General features: G+C 47.5%; 1 protein-coding gene across 12 annotated transcripts in view; it reads right to left on the bottom strand.

Moving 5' to 3' along the window:
* Positions 1 to 2995: 2995 nt before the first annotated feature.
* The window catches only part of SLCO2B1 (solute carrier organic anion transporter family member 2B1), a 63787-nt gene continuing 45967 nt past the window's right edge, over positions 2996 to 20815 (bottom strand). For 3 of the 12 annotated variants that reach the window (XM_061150488.1, XM_061150431.1, XM_061150480.1), the window contains exons 11-14: positions 19428 to 19591; positions 18203 to 18267; positions 17739 to 17859; positions 14856 to 16719 (exon numbers count right to left, since the gene is read on the bottom strand). In XM_061150488.1, coding sequence (XP_061006471.1) covers positions 16539 to 16719; positions 17739 to 17859; positions 18203 to 18267; positions 19428 to 19591 — 531 coding nt within the window. In that variant the 3' untranslated portion in view covers positions 14856 to 16538. Of the gene's footprint in view, positions 3379 to 5129; positions 5512 to 8061; positions 8771 to 9452; positions 9512 to 9543; positions 13056 to 14120; positions 14246 to 14452; positions 14605 to 14855; positions 16720 to 17738; positions 17860 to 18202; positions 18268 to 19427; positions 19592 to 20815 lie in introns of those variants that run through there. The other 9 variants (XR_009694077.1, XR_009694076.1, XR_009694080.1 and 6 more) reach the window with 9 other exon arrangements.

Genomic DNA, 20815 nt, shown 5'->3' with positions numbered 1-20815 from the left:
ATTGTGTGAAGATATTGGAACATTTACTTCTAGTCATTTTTATTTGCCCCACGCTTTAAAAAAAAACATTAGGAGTCATAAACACAAATTCTCTGTAGTTACAATTTGGGAGACAGCATAATGTGTTTATTACAACAAAACCATCCACTTGTATTGGAATCCTGTTTCCATCACTTACCAGCTGAATGAATGTTATTTCACTTCCAAAATCTCAATTTCCTCAGCTATAAAATGGGATCAACCAATATCCAGTTTAAAAGAGAGTTTGCTTTGCAGATTTGCTTATGTAAAACTCCTGGAACACATCCAGCATTTAGTGACTCCTCAATAAAGGTGTAGTGGGCATTTGTCACATGTTCTGCTGCCTAAAAACAATCCATTGCTTTGTATTATATTTTGAGTGAATCTCCCATTAGGTGAGTCCTTATGGAAACTAGGACCCAATCTTCAATTTCAAAGTCAAAAGGAGCCAGATTCTCTCCCACTGCCACCTCCTGCCAATTTGACCAGTTGTACCTGTCTCAGAACTTTGGTGTGACAATTAGTGAGCCTGGAAAGAAGATTCACTCGCATTCATTTGTGCTTACGTCATGTAGCAGCGCCATGTCTGGGTGTGCAGTATGGTGGAGATGTTCAAAGGGCAGGCCGGTGGAAGTGCTGGGGCCAGCTGTTCCTGTGGTATTATATAACCCTGGCTATGAGTCCAGCTGCATGTTCATTTGGTTCTCCAGCTTTCTCATCCATTCTTAGCTGCCCAGTGGAATTGCTAATCTTTTTTTTTTTTTTTTCTGTTTTACTTAGTCTTGGTAAGTTTCTGTTGCTTGCAATCACAAAGGTTACTTCCTAAATCTTTTAAAAGCAGAATAAATTTCAGGCCCTAGCTTCAGTTCCCAGCCAACATTTTAAATGCAGACAAGTCCTGGATGTGCTGGAATGTTGTGCTTAATGTCATTTGAACAAAGAACAGGATGACCCCAGGTCTGTGCCTCATTGTTCAACCCAGAGCCTGCTTGAAGAGAAGAGGTACTGAGAGCTGCTGAAGGAAAGACTGAAGGAAGGGAGAGAATAGGTAAGGGAAGAATTTCCACCAGCCACTTCCTACAGACCACTAGTGTGTGGCCCACTTGAATTCCTAAGGTTCCATGGGCCACCACCCAATGAATCCTGTAATTGAGGAGCTTGAAACTGTTGCAGCTCCTGACCTTACATCCTCCTGTTTCCCATAGAATGGCATGACACAAGATAACAACGCTGGGTGTCTCCTGAAACCCTTTGAGTCTAACTTTTATTCGTTTCTTGATCCATGCCTTACCTCCCTCCCTAGGACACCAGCTCAACTGGTCAGTTTCCCCTGTCTTATCTGAATTTGCTCATGGGGCCCTTGTTTGCCACAGGACTGGCCCTCAGGAGTTAGGTGTCAGGAGCAGGCCTCCAGAGGCCAGGTCACTTTTGACCAGCAAGACTTCTTGCCTGGGTATCTCAGTCCTTGGGCAAGGGGTTGCAGGCAGATCCAGCCAACAAGCAGAGCTCCAGAGACATCAGCCAGGCCTGAGTCCTACCTAGAGCCAAGCCGGGACTATCAGGTTGGTAAGGGGAAATATTTGTGTGCACTTCTAGAACTCCTGGAGGACAGGACCTGGTTCTCATTCATCTCTATCCCCCACTCCCATCTGCTCCCAGTCCCAGCACTGGGCCTGGAACACTGTCAGTGCTCAGGAAGCAAGGATTGATCAGAGAGACTCTGGGGTCCTTGCCTCAGTCCCTTCTTGGCATGCCATCAGAAGTGAGACTGGGACCAGCTACGTCTCCTGCCTCATCTCCCCATTCCTACGTCCTGCTCTAGGCTCCAGCCACACCAACTAGTTCCCTGAATGTGTGCCAAGCTGTTTCACTGCCATGCCTTTGTACATGCTGTTCCCTCCACCCAAGGCCCTCCCTCAACCAGGTCAGCGCAGTGAACTCCCACTAATCCATCCTTCCTTTAAGGTTCAGTGAGTGCAATTACTGCCTTCCCTGGAGAGCCTTCTGGAACTGGCCCCAGGAAGTCTTCCACATCATGACCCCTCTGGGTCCTGCCCATGTGGGCCTCTGTTGTACCACTTGGCATAGAACGTTGTAGGTATATGTCACCTCCACTAGGCCATACTTCTAGGTCTGTTTCTCTCTGTACCTCCAGTGCCTAGCTAGGACCAGGCACAGAGGGAAAAACTAGGAGGTATTTTTTGCCTCTCTACCCACCCCCACCCCTTGGAGACAGGAGATGCGGTTGGCAAATTTGCAGGGCTTTGAATGCCAAGCTAAGGAGAGAGGCTTGGTCAGATTTTCATTTTTGAAAAATCCTGGTGGCTGGGACACCCTCATCTGGGGGTCATTTTTTCAATTTGTCCCTTTCCCAGACCAGAGAACAGGGAGTTAGTTATCAGCAGGAAGATGGAATATGGGCCTCCGCCTGGGGTCATGGCTGCCCCTTCCCCTGCAGCCCCTCTTTTCCCCCTCTGCTTTTACTCACATCCCCTGAGGTCTCTTCGCAAAAGCTTGGGGTCTGGGATCCACCCCCACTACCCAGGGGCCAAGTCTAAACCTCAATCCCCTGTTATGTAAGTGAATTATCCTGTTCCCAACCAGCGCCAGCCAGATCTCCTCCTCCTCCTCATAATTGATTTAATCTTCTCATACCGGAGAGCTGGGCGGGGTTGGGGAGACAGTGTTGATCAGAAGCCAACACGTCCGTGACGTAGGCTCATTAATTACAGAGAATCTAGGTCATGGATTGGCTCTGGGTGGCTCTGATTCCCCCCCTCCCTTGTCATTTGGGCCTCTGAAAGGACATTTTCAGTTTTTCCTCATTCCTCAAACCCCAGACCCAAACAGAAAGTTGAGGGTTCCATTAGATCCTATTTCTGTCTCTCAATTTCCCCAAACCCTCAGTGCTAGATGGAAATTCCCCGCATTTTAATGTGAACACAGGACACAGCTAAACCTAATTGTTGAGGATTGAAGAGATGAGCAGATGATTTAATTTGGGGGTGGGAAGAGACTTTAGAGTTGCCTTTATTTGCTTTCCACACGAAGCAAGTCTCCACTTTGTAGCTTCTCTGCTAGAGGATGTCCTTCTTGTGCAGCCCTAGAGATGGGAATCCCAAGAAAGTCCTTCTCATTGTATGATGTCCTTTCTCCCATGAGGCTGAGACCCCAGTCTTGTGACTTCCTCTGGGAGGTAGCTTTGCCTCTGGGGCCACAGGGCATGCCCCAGGACAGCCAGCCAGATCCTGAGCCATAGGGATTATCATCCCTGACTTTTCTCCAGGCTGAATACTCCTGGTTCTTTCACCAGTTCCTCATTTGGTAGACTTGACAGATTACTTCTCACTGTATCTCCTATGTGGACAAGACACAGATGTCATCATCCCTCCTGATGCACAGAGCAGAACACAGGCCCCAGAAAAATACCATTACCTTTTTTGATCATGTTATTAGACTTTCTTTGATACCAGCCTGAGATCTTTTAGGGTCTTAACACACTTTTGACTCAATTTAAGGACAGAGTCAGCTCACCCCCATGGTCATTTTTCTGATGTTTAGAAAGTCTCCATGAAAGTGATCTTTGTGATATTTAAGAATGTCTCCATGTTTCCCATAATTCTTTCTATATACCCTGACATTTATCTTACCATATAATCATGTAGTTATACATCATTCACCCACACAACTATCTAACTATGTATTAATCTATCCACTCACCAACCACACTGTCCACCTACATACCCTTCATTTAGCTGTGCATAGAATCACTCATGTACTCATTCACCTGTCCATCTTCCCACATACCTACCAACCTGATTACCTTTTCCCCACCTATATGATTTTGTACTTATCTGCCATCCATACATTCACCCACCATCCACCCATATACACACTTACCCATCCACACATCCATCCCTTCATCTACTCTCTTTCCCAGTCACCCATACATCAGTATTCATCATCTATCCATCTATCTATCCATCCAATACTTTCTGAGATTCTATCACATCTCAGATCTTGTGTTGAGTATTCTGAGTGCTTCAAAGCTGAATAAAATGCAAGCTGTCTGTCTTCTTAGGGGAGGGGATGAGAGCAGATTAGACAGATGATGCTGAGTATGATAAAACAGAAAGAAAATGCATTGGAGGTTCAGAGGAGAGAGAAGTGGCATCTGGATAAGATTATGGATGCTTTCCCCACAGGGTAAACTTTGGTTTGAGCCTTGATGGGACAGCAGTATTTGGACATACACAGATGTATTGGAAGTAATTCCAAGTAGAAGCAGCACATCAAAGGTATAGAAAGCAGAATTCATGTCCCATTTTGTATGTTCCTGCCAAAGTGCCTAGTGCAGATCTGGGCACATTTTAGTAACCTAATACATACTTCCTGATTTATATTTTTTTCTTCTCTTATGGGGGCACCCCCAACACTTGATCAGGATAAGAGGTTCCTCTTTCTGTTTAAGAGGATTCTACAATTGCCTTGCTGATGGCCTTGGGCAAGACACAAACCTTCTCTGGATTTCTCAGAGTTTAGGGCTGAATTTCTGTCTCTATCAGGTATTCCTTCCCCCCCAATCTTATTTTTATCATGCTTTCTGAAGAGAGATTAGCATTTCCAGATATCTTGAACTTTATTTCCTTTTGTTGGTACAAATGAACTCAATCCCTCCTGTCTTTGACTTCTTCAGCCCTGTTCCCAGGCAAAAAGTCTGTGATGTGGACAAAGTGGGGAGTCCTATGCAAGGGAAATAGCACTGAAGTAGAAACCAGGAGCCATGAATTACCTGATTACCAGGTTTCAGGTAAAGATCCTGAAACTCCTGGCTTCAGCCAAAGATCCACCTTTGCCATCAGCTTGCTATATGGCCTTGGGCAAATCTCTTCCCCTGTCTGTTTTAAAGAATTTTAGCACTGAACACAACATTTGAGATTGCCTAATCCAACATCCTCATCTTAAAAATGAAAAAAACAGCCTCGTAAAGGCCATGCCACTTGCTGTAGATCATACCTAGATTAGTGGCAAAGTCAGAACTAAGCTTCAGATTTCCTGACTTTCAGTTAGGGATTTTCTTTACCCAACCACCACATTTCATCTCCAGTCATAGCCCCTGTACATTTAAGGGAGAGCTTCCTCTCCCACCTCCGTTCTCCAAGAAAAAAATGTGTGAGTCTTTCAGTTGTTCTGGCTATGTGTTCCTGATTCATGTCTAGGTGGGGGCTGGGCAGGCAGTATTTAAGAGCAAGTATTCCAAGCCTGACGGAGTTAATTATGTTCATCAGGAAGAGAGAAGAGAAAGGAACAAGGCGCTCTGGTTATCTACTGGGCTTTAATCAAATTGAGAAAGGAGGAAATCCATCACCCAGAGGCTAAGGGAGTTGGAGAGCTTGGCTTCCGCTGGCTCCGAGTCCTGTAATGGGTTGGGCGCTGTCCAAGGTGCTGACATCTTCACTTACTGCTCTGAGTTGCTGGGAGGGGCCCAATCTAGGCAGAGGGACGACAGGTCTTAGGAGATGGCCCAGGATAGAGCAAGAAAAGGTCTGGACATGTTAGGGGAGAGGTTTGAGTTTCTAATCTTCTCTTCTTCGTTTGTCTATCTGATTTAGAGAAAATACCCCTTCTTAAGACTAGAGTCCTGAACTGGGGTTAAAGAAATAGAGAAGGGAGCACCCTGAACCCCTTGATTTCAGGAAGTTGCCTCCAGCATGAGGGCAAAAGCTCAGTCCTTGGTCTTTGGGGATTCCCCATATTAAGGGGAGATGTATCTTCTGCTTTTATAAAGTCCTCAGTCTATGGCAGAGAAATGAACTTACCTTTGGGAATTTATTAATCTGGTGGAGAAACATCATTCTGCCTTTAACTCAAGCTCAAGCATGATATAAGAGAGGCATTGACCATGCCTATATGGAGCCTCCAGTCTGATGGGGAAGACATTGTCTTCCTCTAGAAAACTCTGTTTGGTTGAAGAGACACTCTTAATTTATGGGGAAGTCTCAATTATAATCAGAGAGACAAGATAACAGATAAAATATGCTCTATAATCAACCAAAGATGTCAGATCTTCACGTTTGTGATTAAGGTTTTTGGTGCTAGATATTCAGTGTCAATCAAATAAGGCTTTCTGGTAGAGGTGAGTTTGAGTTGAAACTAAAAGCAAGGGACTTGAGCCCTTAGTATTACAATCATGCCTTTTCATTCTTTTATATTCCTTTTGGAATAAGAATAAGCCTGGGCACAGAGAAGGTTCTTATTTAATGAACAATCACCAGCAGATAGAGCGTGAATATACCTGCTTTGTGGGTGTGGAGACTGCAGAGTACAGCTGAGGTAGGAATCAGGGAGGAGGGTCAGTTGGAATAGAGAGCCCAAGGCTGGGTGGGGGACAGCAGTGGGATGGTAACATGAGCAGCGAGGTAGCCCAATGTGTGTCCAAGCCAGTGAAGCACTACATACAGAGCAACTCCTTCATGCTTTTGGAGCTGGTAAGAGACATTTTATTGAATCTGGGATGGTTAAAGCTAGAGACTATTAAATTACAAAATCATAGACTGTGCAGCTTCTAGAGTCACACAATCATGGCAAGTTAGAATATTAAAATCATAGCATGCTAGCAGGGGAGAATTACAGTGTGTTGAAACTATAGAAATGTGGCATATTAAAGCCAAAGGGCCAACAATCCATATTAGAGCATCTTAAAATCCAAGAATCTCAGTGTCAAAAAGGAAAAGAAATAGCAATTTATTGACTCGATCTGTATCAGTTATGGTGCTGTGAGTATTAGAATATACTAGAGTATATGATCCCATTTAATTCCTACCCCAAGTTTTAAGCCATTCAACTCCATTCCTACTCAATGCAGTACTTCTGACAAATGTTTATCAAGCACAGCCTTGTGTCAATTTCATGACAGGGGCGTCATTGCCTCTCTGCATACCTCAACCCCCAGCTGAATGGAAGCTAAGGAGCTCTACCTTATATAAGCTCCCTCCCTGTAGTGTCCCCACATCAGTCCAGTTCATGTCCTCTGAGCTACACTAAGTCTAATCTTCCACTCACATGACAGCTTTTCAGATGGCTAAAGACAGTCCTTATTTCTTTCTTCTCTAGGATAAGCTGGTTTGTTCATCGTGTATCTAGAAATGGGACAGCAAGTCAAAGAATATTTGAGCTAGAAAGGCCCTTAGAGGTCATCTTGTCCAGAGACTTCCTTTTACTGCAAAGCAGTATAGCATTATGGTTAGGAGCCAGGTCTTTAGAGAAGAGAGATGAGCCTGAATTCAGAATCCAAAGATCCAGCACTAACTTGCTCTGTAACCTTGGGCAAGTTACCTAAAATCCCTGAGCCTCAGTCTCCTTATCTAAAAAATAAAGACAATAATAATATTGACATAGCACAGTTGATGGGAGGATTGAATGAGATAATGCAAGGGAAGCTCTTAGCAGAATGCTTGGCACACAGCAAGCAGTCAATAAATATTAGCTATGATTATTGGAGGCCCACAGGGGCAGGGATTTGCTGAAGATCACAGAACAACTCAGAGACAGAACTGGGGTTAGACCAAGGACTCCTGCCTCCCAGCCAAGGACCCTTTCATGTACCACAGTTTCACTCTACCTTCCTGGGGAAAAGAAAAGTTAGAGGGGACTGGAATTCTTTGTACTCAGTTAGAATGCCAGTAAGAGAAAGCCTGGTGGCTTATGAGAGCCACAACTACTGAAGCCTGTGTGCCCTAGAGCCCATGCTCTGAGACAAGAGAAGCCACTGCAAAATAAGCCCACGCACCATCACTAGGAAACAGCCCCCTCTCACTGCAACTAGAAAAAAAGCCCACTTGCAGCAATGAAGGCCTAGCACAGCCAAAAATAAAGAAATAAGTAAAATTAAAAAAAAAAATAAACAACACCAAAAAGCCAAATGTCTATGGCACACCACCTAAAATTATTCTGAATGCTCCCATGACTAGGCTTACTACACTTTTGGAAATACTGAGCCATATATTGAAAAGAATGTATATTTTAAACTTTCTCTGTTGGGGTAACTATCAAATCCATAAATGAGCATGGAGGACAGGGCAAGGTATTGTGTCTCCTTAAAGTCGTCTCCGTACTGTTTTCTCATCAAGCTCTTATAACTTTCTGTCCATCCTCACTTGACCATGCCTTCTAACCCTGTGTGCACTCCTCCAGGTAACAGAGGCCATCATAATAACACACTTCAGCCCCCACACTATTGATCACATGAGTCTTAGCTGAAGAGTTCAGGACATGCATTCCCCACTCTACTGGACAGCACATCAGCCCAACTGGAAATTTAAATATTTTCACTATATCGCTTTGTCAAAAATTTCACTCAGGTGTCATGTAACCAGCCACCCTTCCTCTCTGATGTATTTATTCCTTTCTTTCTCATATCTCTCAAAATTCCTTCCCCAGATAAGAGGATGTCTCAGGTTTTCTTGTGTCACCCACTCCAATCTCCCATCACACCCCTGTCTCCGCACAGTAGGGACTCCAGTTAGTTTAAAATTCTCTTTTAGTACTTATACATTTTTCACAATTTAAATATATTTTCCTCCAGGCTCAAAAGGGCTTCCCAGGTGGCACTAGTGGTAAAGAATCCACCTGCCAATGAAGGAGATGCAAGAGACGTGGGTTCGATCCCTAGGATGGGAAGATCTCCTGGAGTAGGAAATGGCAACTTGCTCCAGTATTCTTGCCTGGAAAATTCCATGGAAAGAGGAGCCTGGCGGGCCAAAGAGAGTTGGACACAGCTGAGCACGCAGAGCATACAACCTCAAAACAAACAAACAAACAAAAAACAATGGTGGGGGACTTCCCTGGTGGTGCAGTGGACAAGAATCTGCCTGCCAATGCAGGGGACACGGATTTGATCCCTGGACTGTGATGACCCTACATGCCATGGAGCAACTAAGCTCATGTGCCACAACTACTGAGCCTGTGCTCCACAACAAGAGAAGCCACCTCAATGAGAAGCCCAAGCACCACAGCGAAGAGTAGCCCCCACTCACCACAACTAGAGAAAGCCCACGTGCAAAGCAACAAAAACCCAGAACTGCCCCTCCCCCCCCAAAAAACCCCAAAACTGATGGCTTAAAGTTTTTATTTCCTTAACAAGGAAACCAGAGGGACGTGGAGTCAGGATTGGTCTGGCTATTCAACCATGTCTCTGATGACCCAGGCTTTTTCCATTCTAAGCCTTGAGGGAGAGGTTCCCCTTGTGATCACAAAGTGGCTGACATGGCACCAAGTATCATGACCTCCCAAGCAGGAAGAAAGGGCATGGAAATGAAAAGGATCTTCTCTCATGCCTCTCTCTTATCCAAGAGGGGCGCTTTCCAAGAAGACCATCCCCTCACGTCTCACTGACCAAAATAAAGTCACGTGTTCATTCTTAGACTACTCACTGGCAAAGAGGAAGGCATCTCCATGAATGGCTTGGATCATCCTGTGGCTGGGCACCTTGCTATTGGAAAGAGGAAAAGGGGATTTGCTGTTGGAAGGCAACCAACAGTGCATGCCACACTCACCCTCTGTCTCCTCCCTGAAGCCTCCCTTCTCAGCTCCACCTCCGCCCGGTGGCTTTTCTTTACTTCCACCCCTTTGTCCTGTGGATCCTCTTCCATCATGTAATTAAACATTGCCCAGTTCACATCACAGTCTACTTTGCCAAGCTTTTCATCTTTTCATGTCCAAATCTTGTCTCCTTGGCTAGTCTGTGAGCACTGGGAGAGTAATAGCAGCTACTAATGAATAAGTACCTATTGGGTGCCAGACCCTGTTTTGACACTTGTGGTAGCTTGTTTCCAACAGCTCCCAAAGATCCACACACCTCCTGGTATCCACACCTGTGTGTGTTTCTGTCTCACACTGTGCCAAGTTTAGTCTGTGACCAAAAGAGTATGATAAAAGTAATGGTATGTCACTTCCAAGATTAGATTATGAAGGATACCGTGGCTTCCATCTTGGCAGATTCTCTTTCTTGGCTCATTCATTTAGTGAAAGTTAGCCCCAGGTCATAAGCAGTCTCATGGAGCCTCTTGTGTAAAATGGAACTGAAATTTTTGACCAACTGGCAGCAAAGAATGGAGACCTGACAACAATCACAGAGGGAGCTTGGAAGTGGATTTTCCAATTCTGGTTGAGCCTTCTGATGACTGCAGCCCTGGCTGACACTTGCCTGCAACCCCACGAGACATTCTGAGCCAGAATCTCTCAATTCTGAGTTCTTGAGCCTCAGAAATTGTATGTTGTGCTGTGCTCAGCCACTCAGTCCTGTCTGACTCTTTGTAGCCCCATGGACTGTAGCCTGTTAGGCTCCTCTGCCCATGGAATTTTCTAGGCAAGAACACTGGAGTGGGTTGCCATTCCCTCTTTCAGAAATTGTATGAGATAAAACAACAAAGCTGCTAAATTCGGGGATAAGTTGTTACTCAGCAATGTTAACTGCTACAGTGCTACAGTATCACATTAAACCCTCATCACAACTCTTTGAAACATAGGATCTTTCTCTCCCAATTTTCTGATGAGAAAATCAAGGCTGAGATGAATGCAGTTGACTTCCCACACCTGGAAAGTGATGAGCTGGGATTTGTCCTCATGTCTATTGGATTCCAAAGCAGAGGGAACTTGGTTCTGTTTTCCCAGCTGGAATGTCTCCAGCTTCAAGGTGAAGGTTCCTGTCACGTCAGTTAGCAGCTACTACATCTGTTGTGTGTGTGTGAGTCAGGGACAAGTATGTTTTTTAGAAAAAACACTAGGGTTTAAGAGGGGGATATCTGAGCAACCTTGGACCAGTTCCTGCCTTGGTTTCTCTAGCCACTGTGTGGAGATGATAGTTTTTGTTCTACATTCCTCACCAGGCAGCTCTGAGGATCAGTGTGAAGGGGCTTTGTAAAATGTAGTGCTGTGCAGTGCTGTGATCATGGAGAAGCTCTCACAGTCTGCAGGGGAGACAGCCCCACAAGGTCACCTCAAGGTGTGTACACCTTGTGTACACACAAGGCCAGTGCTCCCTTTCTTCTTCCACCTGAGTCTAGGTTCAGGAGACAGAGAATACTGAGAGCAATCGAGGATCCCAACCAGCTTCTCCAGCATCATCCCTTCACCATGATCTCTCTCTTAGACTACACTGTAGTCCTGCTGAACTAGTGGAAATTTCCCAAGCTTGACAGGGACTCTCTGTATTTTGAGCTTTTATCTGTGTAATTTCTTCTCCCTGGACACTGTTCCCAATTTCTCCACCCGGTATGTTCCTACACATCTTTTAAGAATCATCTTAGATGTCCAAACTTCTAGGATGCTGCTGTTGACCTGGTTCAAGGCTTCCTACATCTCCTCTTCATTAGAACACCAGTCTCCTGCCTGAGCTCTTGGCATCCAGCTTCTTGTTTCCATTCAAAGCCCCCATGGTGCAGCCTGCAGTCTTTCTAAAGCACAAATCTTGTCATGTCACTCCCTGCTTAAAATAACCAGTCAATTGACTGATCCATCAATCAATGCTTCAAGGGCTCCTCTTTGCCCTCAGGAAGACATCCAAAGCCTTCAGCTGGAACTCAAGGCTTGGTCCCCACAGGTATCTCCAGCTTCAGCTCTCCTCTCTCTCCTGATGGCCCTGCACATGTAGTACATCCCAACCACATCACTCTTGTACCATATCTCAGACACCCTTTGCTCTCTCTCTTTTTTAATAAAAATGTGATTTTTATTTATTTATGTTGTGCCAGGTCTTCATTGCTACATGGGCTTTTCTCTAGTTGCTGGGAGCAGGGACCACTCTTCGTTTCAGTCCGTGGGCTTCTCTTGTTGCAGAGTACAGGCGCTAGGTGTTCGGGCTTCAGTAGTTGCGGCACATGGGCTCAGTTGTTGTGGCTCACCTACCTTAGTGCACAAGCTCAGTCGGTGTGGTGCACGGGCTTAGTTGCTCTGAGGCATGTGGGATCTTCCCAGACCAGGGATGGAACCTGTGTCACCTGCATTGGCAGTTCGATTCTTTACCCCTGAGCCACCGGGGAAGCCCACATCTTGCTCTCTTATTTGTTCCTATCTTTGCTCTTCCCACAGTTTCTCATGCCCATTCACATATTCTCTACCTGGGGATTTCCTGCCTAATCTTCAAGGCCAGTTCTGACTTAACCTTTTCTGGGAAGCCTTCCATGGTGGCTCCAGGGAGAATCCATAGCATCCCCTTCTCCCCTCTCCAAAATGACTACTCATTCTTTTGTTACTATTTGTCAGCTTATCTGCTTTTACTGGGAGTTTCCCATCCTGGCCCCAAGGCAGCATCCCCAGCAGGGCCAGGACAGGGGTGTAGAGCAGCCATATAAATTGTTGGTTGGTTGGGTGGTTGAATAAATGAATGAATGAATGGTCAATGGATCCATATTTGAACCATCACTTCTTGGCCAGTGCCAGAACTGTTTCCAGCATTAGCCCATTTTATAGCAAAAGGGAAACAGAAGGAAGGGACTGCTGGGACTGCTCGAAGGGAGAAAGGAAATCAATAAAAATGTAAATCTGGTTGAGAAAAGCTGTCCCAGGCTGGCTGTGGGAAGAGATAAGACTGGGCTGGCTGAGCCCTGGCTGACAGTGGAAGAGAGATTAGGGGACAGGCAGAGCGGCAGCCGGAGCAGGGCAGAGGGAACGTGTCTCCCTCAGTGTGCCTCCTCCCTCTGTCTTCACTGTCCACTCCCACTGCCATGTGCTCCCTAAATTCCTTCAGGGACAGGAGAAGGGGAGGGGAAACTTACAAATATTGATCATCAGGTGTACTGTCTGTGAATGGGTATATTACCATTATTTTGTCTTCATACTTTTTTACGGTACAAGAAGTAAGAAGAATCAACCTCACTTTACAGGTGAAGAAACCGAGAGGCAGAGAAGTTAAATCTTGCTCAGGGTCACACCAGGAGTCAGTGGCAGAGTCCAGATTTGAACTGACTCTAAAATTCTGTTCTTTTTTCTCCACTCCACTGGAGGTCTACAGCCAGGCTTTAGATGATCCCCAACCTCTGAAATCAGATGCACAATTGTGTATAAGTCTGTGTGCGTCTTTAATGGGGCATCTATATTTTTTATCTGATTCCCTAAGGTGGTAGTCACCCACTCCCGTGTTTATAAGATGCTGCGTCCCTGGAGATGGTGGCCTTTGAGCTGGAAGTTTGGGCAGGACTTCAGGAGGCAAGCTTGAGAGACCAACGATGGAGTGGGATGTGAACAATGCCAGCTGGGCAGAAGGAAGAGCACATGTGGGGTTCTAGGGGGAAAGAATTCAACACATCCAAAGAATGACAGGAGTGCTGTAGGTTCTTGCTCCTTGGTTATTTGTGCTCCAATCATGGCTTCTAAGGGTGATCTGCCTGCCCTGCAGTTTCTCAGGATGGATCTATGGCCCAAAGGAACTCCAGGCCAGGAATCAGGATGTCCAATCTGGTTCCAGTGCTGTTCTCAGCTGGTTTTACCACCATAGAATCTAACAGGAGACTATACACCTTCTCCTCCAACTCCCAGGGACAGGATGAGAAGGTAGCTCACAGGTGCAACTGCTCATGGCTTTTCATTGGCCAGAAGCCTTGTCAGGGAAGAGGGCTGCTCCCTGTATCTGGGAGGTCTGCTGGCCCTTAGCTGTTCCACCCCTGGCTCTCAGCCCCACGTGCCTCTTGTGATTTACTCGTGGAGTCTCCTCATCCTGACCAGCCTGGATGATTTTAAACAGCTCAACTTCTTCGAATCTCAGCTCAACCCAGAGGTGGACTCAGCATGCAGCTAAGGCTGCTTGAGCATCAGGGCCTCTACCCAGGCCCAGGGAGAGGCCTCTGCGATACATCCCTGTTGTCAAGTTCTCGGGAAATTTGCAAAGGTTGACACTTTCACCAGAATGGGTCAAGACTGCTAGTTCTTTCCACTCCAACTTCCCTTGTATCCCAGCTTCCCTTTATGTAAGGTTGTTGGCATGGGCATTTCTGGAATATGGCTAAGGGGGAGTGGAGTTGGAGATCAATTTAACTTGAGTTGGTTGGAATATATTTATGTGGTTATCAGTCACCTCCACGAAGAGATAAATCATTGCTAGCTACCTCTGTATAGAGAATGCCTTCTAGGACTCCTCCTATCCACAGTCCAACTCATTTGGCATCGTGACATCAAAGTGTTATATTCAGAGATCATCTGGTGACATGAATATGTTTTCTGCTGCCTCGCCCTGGAAATATATGGACAATAGAGGAGAAACAGGTTTGAAATCTACAGAACCAGAAGTTAGTCTATAGAAAATATTTCCAATCATTAGGGGGAAAATTTTGGAAGTGTGTACAACAGACAGTAAAAAAATCTTAGGCTATTTTTCTGAATTGTGAGATACATTGTTTTGACTTCTTTTTTAATTCTAAGTAAATATTCACCTTCTTACCTAATTTTGTATTCTTTTGCTTAAAGAGAACTTCCCGAGTTGTATAAGCTCCAGTTCTCACAAAATTGAAGTCTAATCCTGGCTCCAGCATTTACTTTGTGTAATCTTTGTCAAGTTGCTTATCCTTTCTGAACCATTTCCTCTTCTGTAAACTGTGAATGACAATTTGGGCAGGTAAGGACTTGGAAAACCTTGTGACCTTATTCCACTTCTGAAAATGTTACTAGGGAAAGTAGCCCAGCCAAATGAAAATGAGACCAGACTATATGGGGAGGGGAAGATGTAATATACAAGAAATAATGGTAAGCAATGAATCCAGTAAAACTTAAATCTAAATAACTGGAAATAATGTGGCTGCAAACTGTAATGCAGTTTGTAAGAAAGATTTCTGTAATAGAAGAGACACTGTGCAAGAACAAATTTATTGATAAGCTATATTTATGATTCCAGATTATTTCTGCAAAACGTGGGAAACAAGAGGGAAGGAGGAGGAATACGAACATAGAAACAGCCTCATCTTGTTGGATGAGACTTTGAAATTCCTGGCATTGATAAATACAGGCTCAGATATTTGTTAAACATTTAAAGGTATCAACCAGTAGAATAAAAATGAGAATTAGAACGTTTGTATCTCCCTCTTCTTTCATAGGGGATAGCCCAAAGCCCTGCCACTGAGAGCTGCACAGAAGGCCAGAGCTTCTGGCTAAACCCCCAGCTTCTCCCCTGGCCCCCAGCACAGGGCTGGGCCTGGGTTTGGGAAGCTCCTGCTGATGACTCCCTGTCTCCTGTCTCCCAAGGTTGCATATGGGTGGCGACAGAACAGGCTGGGAGCAGGTTAGGAAACTCTCTCCCCTTCCCAGGAAGATAATCAAGCCAGATAAGACCAGGCCAGAAAATCAGACAAGGCCTGACACAGACAAGGGCCTGTTTGTTCAGACCCAAGCAGCCCACAGACCCACTTATTACATAGAATCAGGCATTATTGCTCCTGGATCACAGGGCTGGGCATCACAAAGAACAGGTTCTTATGCCAACCCAGGCATCACAGAGAACCAGATGTTATCCCAATATGTGTGTGTCACAGAATGAGACATTGTCTACACAATCTCAGCTGACACAGGGCCAGGCACTGGGGAGGAAATGGTGAAATTAAGATTCTCGTCACAGAAGTCACAGTGGTGGGCCCACGTCAAACATATGAAATCTTGGTAATACATGGATACCAGTGAGTCTATGATGAGTGGGTTTGGTCTTCGAAATTAGAAAATGCCCAAGAATCGGCCTGGATCCCCCTCACCACCAGGCAGAGAATAGGCCTCACCCAGACTCTGACACCTTGAGGACAAGGGCTGGGATTCCTGAGTCCAGAGAGGAGGCTCCCTGCTCAGCGAAGGCCCTTGGGGCCTTCATCAGGCTTCCTGAAGGCCCTGCATAGCCTGGATGTCCTGAGTGCCTCCCCAATGCTCAGGACTCTGCCTCCAGGGGGCGCCAAATAGACACATCTCAGCAGAGGCTGTACTGGCCCAACATTCAGGCTGAGTGGGGCTGGGGAGGAGACCTGAGTTGGATGTCCTGGCCACATAGATGGTCCCAGCTGGAAGAGGCCTGAAAGCTGACAAGTTCATTTCCACCTGACCGAGATGGAGGCTGAGATTCAGATGGAGGCTGAAGTTCAGATGGAGGATGAGGCTCCAGGTGAGCAGCAGAGAGGGGTCAGGACCCAGTGTGTGGGGGAGCCTGGCCTACGATTGTCCACCTCTCCATCCTAGGGCCCTGGGGGGAAAGATATGCAGTCCTTCCACCCAGGAAAGTCCGTTTTCAGGTCAGCCTGTGTGGCTGAGGGAGAAAGGCGGAAGACCCTCATACTCCAGGAGGGGTCAACACAACAAACCCCCAAGGAACTCTTTGGTTCAGATGAACAAACACAGGCCCAGAGAGGGTCAGTGGCTTGCTCGAAGCCACACAGCAAGTTAGTTGAAGACACAATTGGAAAACAGGGTTCCCAATACCCAATTTCAGGCAAAGGGCCCTGAGGAGGTACTCGCCGTGGCTGCCACTCTTGGCTAGGATGGGGCCCTGGGACAGCTCACACTCTGGATTCCTCAGGCTCCTTCTTTGCCTCTGATGCTAACAGCTGCTGCTGCAGGCCAGGGTTTGGTATGGTGGCCTTGGTCCTCTCCTCTTTGTCCTGCTGCCTTAGGATGGCCAAAATCAAGGCAAAGCAGGCCAGAGCGCCTATCTTGAAGAAGAACTGGAGGCCGATGAACCTGGGAAAGAGTGAGGAACCCTTGAACTCAGGACCTCCCTATTCAAAGCCTGGATGTGCTGGGGCTGGGAGTAGAGTCGGGTCAGCAGTCATCACCCGTTATGCAGTGGAGACACCGAGGCCTTGTCAGGGAGAGGCCTCCAGCCTCAGGCAGTGGATTCTGTCACCATGGCTTTGGCTGGGGAGACAGGGGAGCCCCTGAAGTTGATCCCCATAGGAGTCCTTCCTTGGAAGGGAGGAAAGGCTCTGAAAAGGGAGCCCTGGGTTGGAGGAGAAGCCTGGGCATCTCCCCTGCCCTGTCCTGACTGCCTCATAGCCTGAGCTGGCCCTGCCTCTCTCTGGGTCTTTCTAAGGGCTCAAGGGGCCTGTTAGTTGCAACTCTGGATCACCTCGCCTGCCACAAGAAAAGGAGGATTCCTGCTTCTCTGTCTAATTCACCAAGGCTCTTCTTGGAGTTTGCCTCCTCTAGGAAACCCTCTTGGAACCATGCACTCCTCAGAGCTGAAAGTGAACAGCTCCCTGCTTCCAGATCTGCTAGTAAGTCCCTCTCCTCAACTGTCCATCAATCCCAGGGCCAGCAGCCTCTCTGGTTCAGGTTCCTTTAGGCTCCCCATTATTCAGATGGGAAGACTGAGTCCCAAAAAAGGTAGGTCTCACAATGAGGGAGACAGAGCTGGGCCTGGATCCTAGGCCTTCTGTGTCCTAGAAAGAGCCATCTTCCTACCCTATGCCAACTTCCTGCCTTTCTCACCACTGCTTGGCTTCCCTTAGTCTCCCCTCACTCAGCCCAGCTTTGCTAGTTATCAGCTGTGTAACTTTGGACCACTTACTTAAATCTCATTTTCTTTATCCATCCAAAGGGGAGACACTATCTAGCTGGCAAGCCTGGGGATTAGCACTGGAGAGAGCCTGTGTCACCTTGCAGGTGGGTGTCAGTGGACCTCCCCTCCCTGATGGGACCCCAAGAATATTTCTAGCAGTTTCCCTATAGTCCCCTGGCAGCTGGCCCCCAGATCTCACCGGTTTCGAAGGAGGTCGTGGTCATAGTAGCGGCAGACGGCCCGACGCCCACAGCTCTGGGCCCAGTACACACAGGTGGTGTCGATGGCACTGCCGTGGATCACGGGGCTGGGCATCCAGGCTGAAGGAGGAGGTGCTCAGGGGGCAGTGGAACCTTGGCATCCCTGTACCCGTCACCCCGCCCCGTCCCTGGCACTGAAGCACTGGGGTCTGAGCCACTGGGAGCCTCTTGGCCCATTGGCTCCTCAGCCTTCAAGCCCACCCCTCTCCCTCGTGTTGGATGCTCTTTCCCTGATAGGCTGTTTAGCTGCTTGCGCACCCACGTCCAGGGTACCTAGGTCAGATTTGGAGCCCTGTGGACTGGTGAAGCCTAAGGTCAGGGGCTGGTTCCCACCCATCCCTGTGCCCCCCAGGCCTGGCACACAGCAGGTATCTGGGCCAGTGATCCCCAGCATGTTCTTTACCCAAAACTCTCATGAGCATGAACTGGATCCCCACAGCCAGAGTCTTGTCTTCTTTCTTCACTCCCCTAACAAGCAAGGACAGGGCGACATGAGGATTGAGAGGGCTCCAGCCTTCAAGGGGTTCTCACCATCCCCCTCTCCCCCACCACCCAGCATCAGCCTGCCCCCAGTCCAAGGTCCTTGGGGGGTAGGGCACAGGCTCCACACTCCCTTCAACCTATAGAGCCTGGTCCTAGCTACACCCACTGGCCATCAGGGCCCTGTGCTGACCTACCTACGTGTCACAGCACCCCTCTCTTCCCACCCCCTGGTCCCACCAAATTCTCCCCTTCCTTCTACAAAAATTGGCAAAGCTTGGAGCTGGTTTAACTGGTTGGAAGTTAAACATGGTTTAACTTCCCTGATCACTATGATACCTCTGCCTGGGTGGCCCTGGTGACCACTGACTCCTCTTAGTAATCCCAGAGTGCTTGCTATGGTTCAGTTAGTCTCTAGTGTGCCCACCCCCCACCATGTCACCACCATGTAGTAGTAAGTATAGTATTATGCCCATTTTACATATAAAGAGACTGATAGATATTTAGACATGTTGAGTGACTTGGCCAAGATCCCACAGCTGATGGGTGTCAAGAGTCAGAATTTGTGCAGTACCTTGACTGCATTAACTCCTCTTGGGCTGCCTGCTGGGGCATCTGATTCCTCTACTTTTGCCCTTGCAGCCAGCCTGATTGATGGATCTACCTGCCTTCTAATATTGTAAGTCATCCCTCTTCTAATTTTCTAGAAAAGAAATAGGGAATAACATAATCCCAGCCTAATGAAAATTTGGAAATATCCTGCTCTGAGGTCCTCTTATTCCAGCCTCCACCTCAGGAGGTGCTGACTCTGGCCTCAAGTGACAATTTGTCGGTCCCAGCAGGTATCCTCAGGACAATGGCCAGGAAGATCTTGGACCAAGAGGGAGTGCACAGCACAGGCTGGATCCACAGTGGGCACTTAATCCCCTCAACACTTGCTCCTGACTTTCTCTGAGCCTCAGTTCTCCTATCTATAAGATGGGGAGAAAACTTCATCTCAGCAGCTGCCATGAGGATGATGATACGCCAGCCTGATCTGCTGCAGGGGCCCGGGACACCGGCTTCTTCAAACCCGTCTCTCAGGATTCCCTGTCTTGTGGTTAAGGACCTCTTGGTATCCCCCAGTTCTGGCACGCCCCTGCTTTCACCTTAGGATGAGCATGAAGGAGGGCGTCTGGGTGACACTGGCCAGCGCAGCACCCAGGCTGATCAGGATCATGAAGGGAAGCACCAGGTGGCTGCAGGCTGAGTCGCAGGAGCCGGCTGGCACGGGGCCGCCCCCCGCCACGCAGCTGCAGTTGGTGTAGAAGACCTAGGGCGGGGAGGGGGAGAGAAGAGCCTTCAGGAACCTCTAAGGACAAGCAGCTGGCCAAGGGCATGAAGCTCCAGGAGGCTTGTGAGGGAGCCACGGACACCAACGACAGCAAACTGGGACAGACCTGGCTGGATGCTGGGACTTCTGACCCACTGGCTGAGTCAGGATAGCTTGAGCGCCAGACAGTATCTGGACACAGGCTGTCTGCACACAGGTGGGCTGAGGCTGGGGGAGAGGGGGGCATGGAGAAGAGAGAAGGGAGAAAGAACGAGAGGAGAGTCACCCCCAACATAGCACACAGACACACACATGCACGTTTGCTACACATACACATGTATGTGCTCACACACTCTCACACACGTACATATAATCACACACTCATACCTGTACACACATACCTTCACACATATGGACACTCACACCCCACACACATGCTCACGCACTTACACACATTCACACACCACATACACTCCCTCATTTTTTTCACCCAGCGATGTTAAGAATGTTCGAAATTCCTGATGGTCTGTGCAAAAGACTAAAGCAGCAAAGAGTATTTGAGGGGAAGGAACTCAGATTTCCCAATCCAGTGTCCACCTTTCTGCCTTCCTGAGGTCTTCCCGGGCACTGGATGCTAGAGTGGATTCTCAAGGAGAGATTCAAGGACAGGATGGAGAGAGAGGCAGACATCACAGGGGCAGTCTTGGATCAGAAGGTTAGGGAGGACCAAGGAAGGCTTCACCAAAGAGAGGAGTTGGGTTTGGCTCTTGAGGAAAGAATAGGAGTTCACCAAGAGGAAAACTGGAGTGAGTAGAGGGAGTGCCAAATGTAAAATTACAGTGGCATGAAAGAAGCCAGAAAATCTTTCCTTGTGCAGGAGCAGAGTACATGTATGCGAAGGCAGAGGGGAGGCCCTCGGGGTGAGGGGACAGTGTGTGCTGGGGCCACACTGTGAAGAGCCTTGGACGCAAAAGGGAACCTGACTACTGTTTCCAGAAGAGGGAAATCACTGCTGACAGTGATTTAAAACACTGGACAAAATATTGAAATCAATGTTCCAAAAGCATCCATAGGTTGGAAAAAAGGAAAAAATCCTCAGGTTCAGAACTAAGTGAGGCGAACCCAGGGAGGCGAGAAGAGTCCTGACGGGTTTTGGCCGCCAGGTGTTTGCAGAAGCCTGTACGATGGAATACAGCTTTCCGGGGTTTGGGGGCTATAGGGCCA

Source organism: Dama dama, chromosome 1 (assembly GCF_033118175.1).
Source record: "Dama dama isolate Ldn47 chromosome 1, ASM3311817v1, whole genome shotgun sequence".
Lineage (NCBI taxonomy): Eukaryota > Metazoa > Chordata > Mammalia > Artiodactyla > Cervidae > Dama > Dama dama.
Note: the sequence above shows the minus strand (reverse complement) of the source record. Positions and strands in the feature narration are given on the sequence as shown.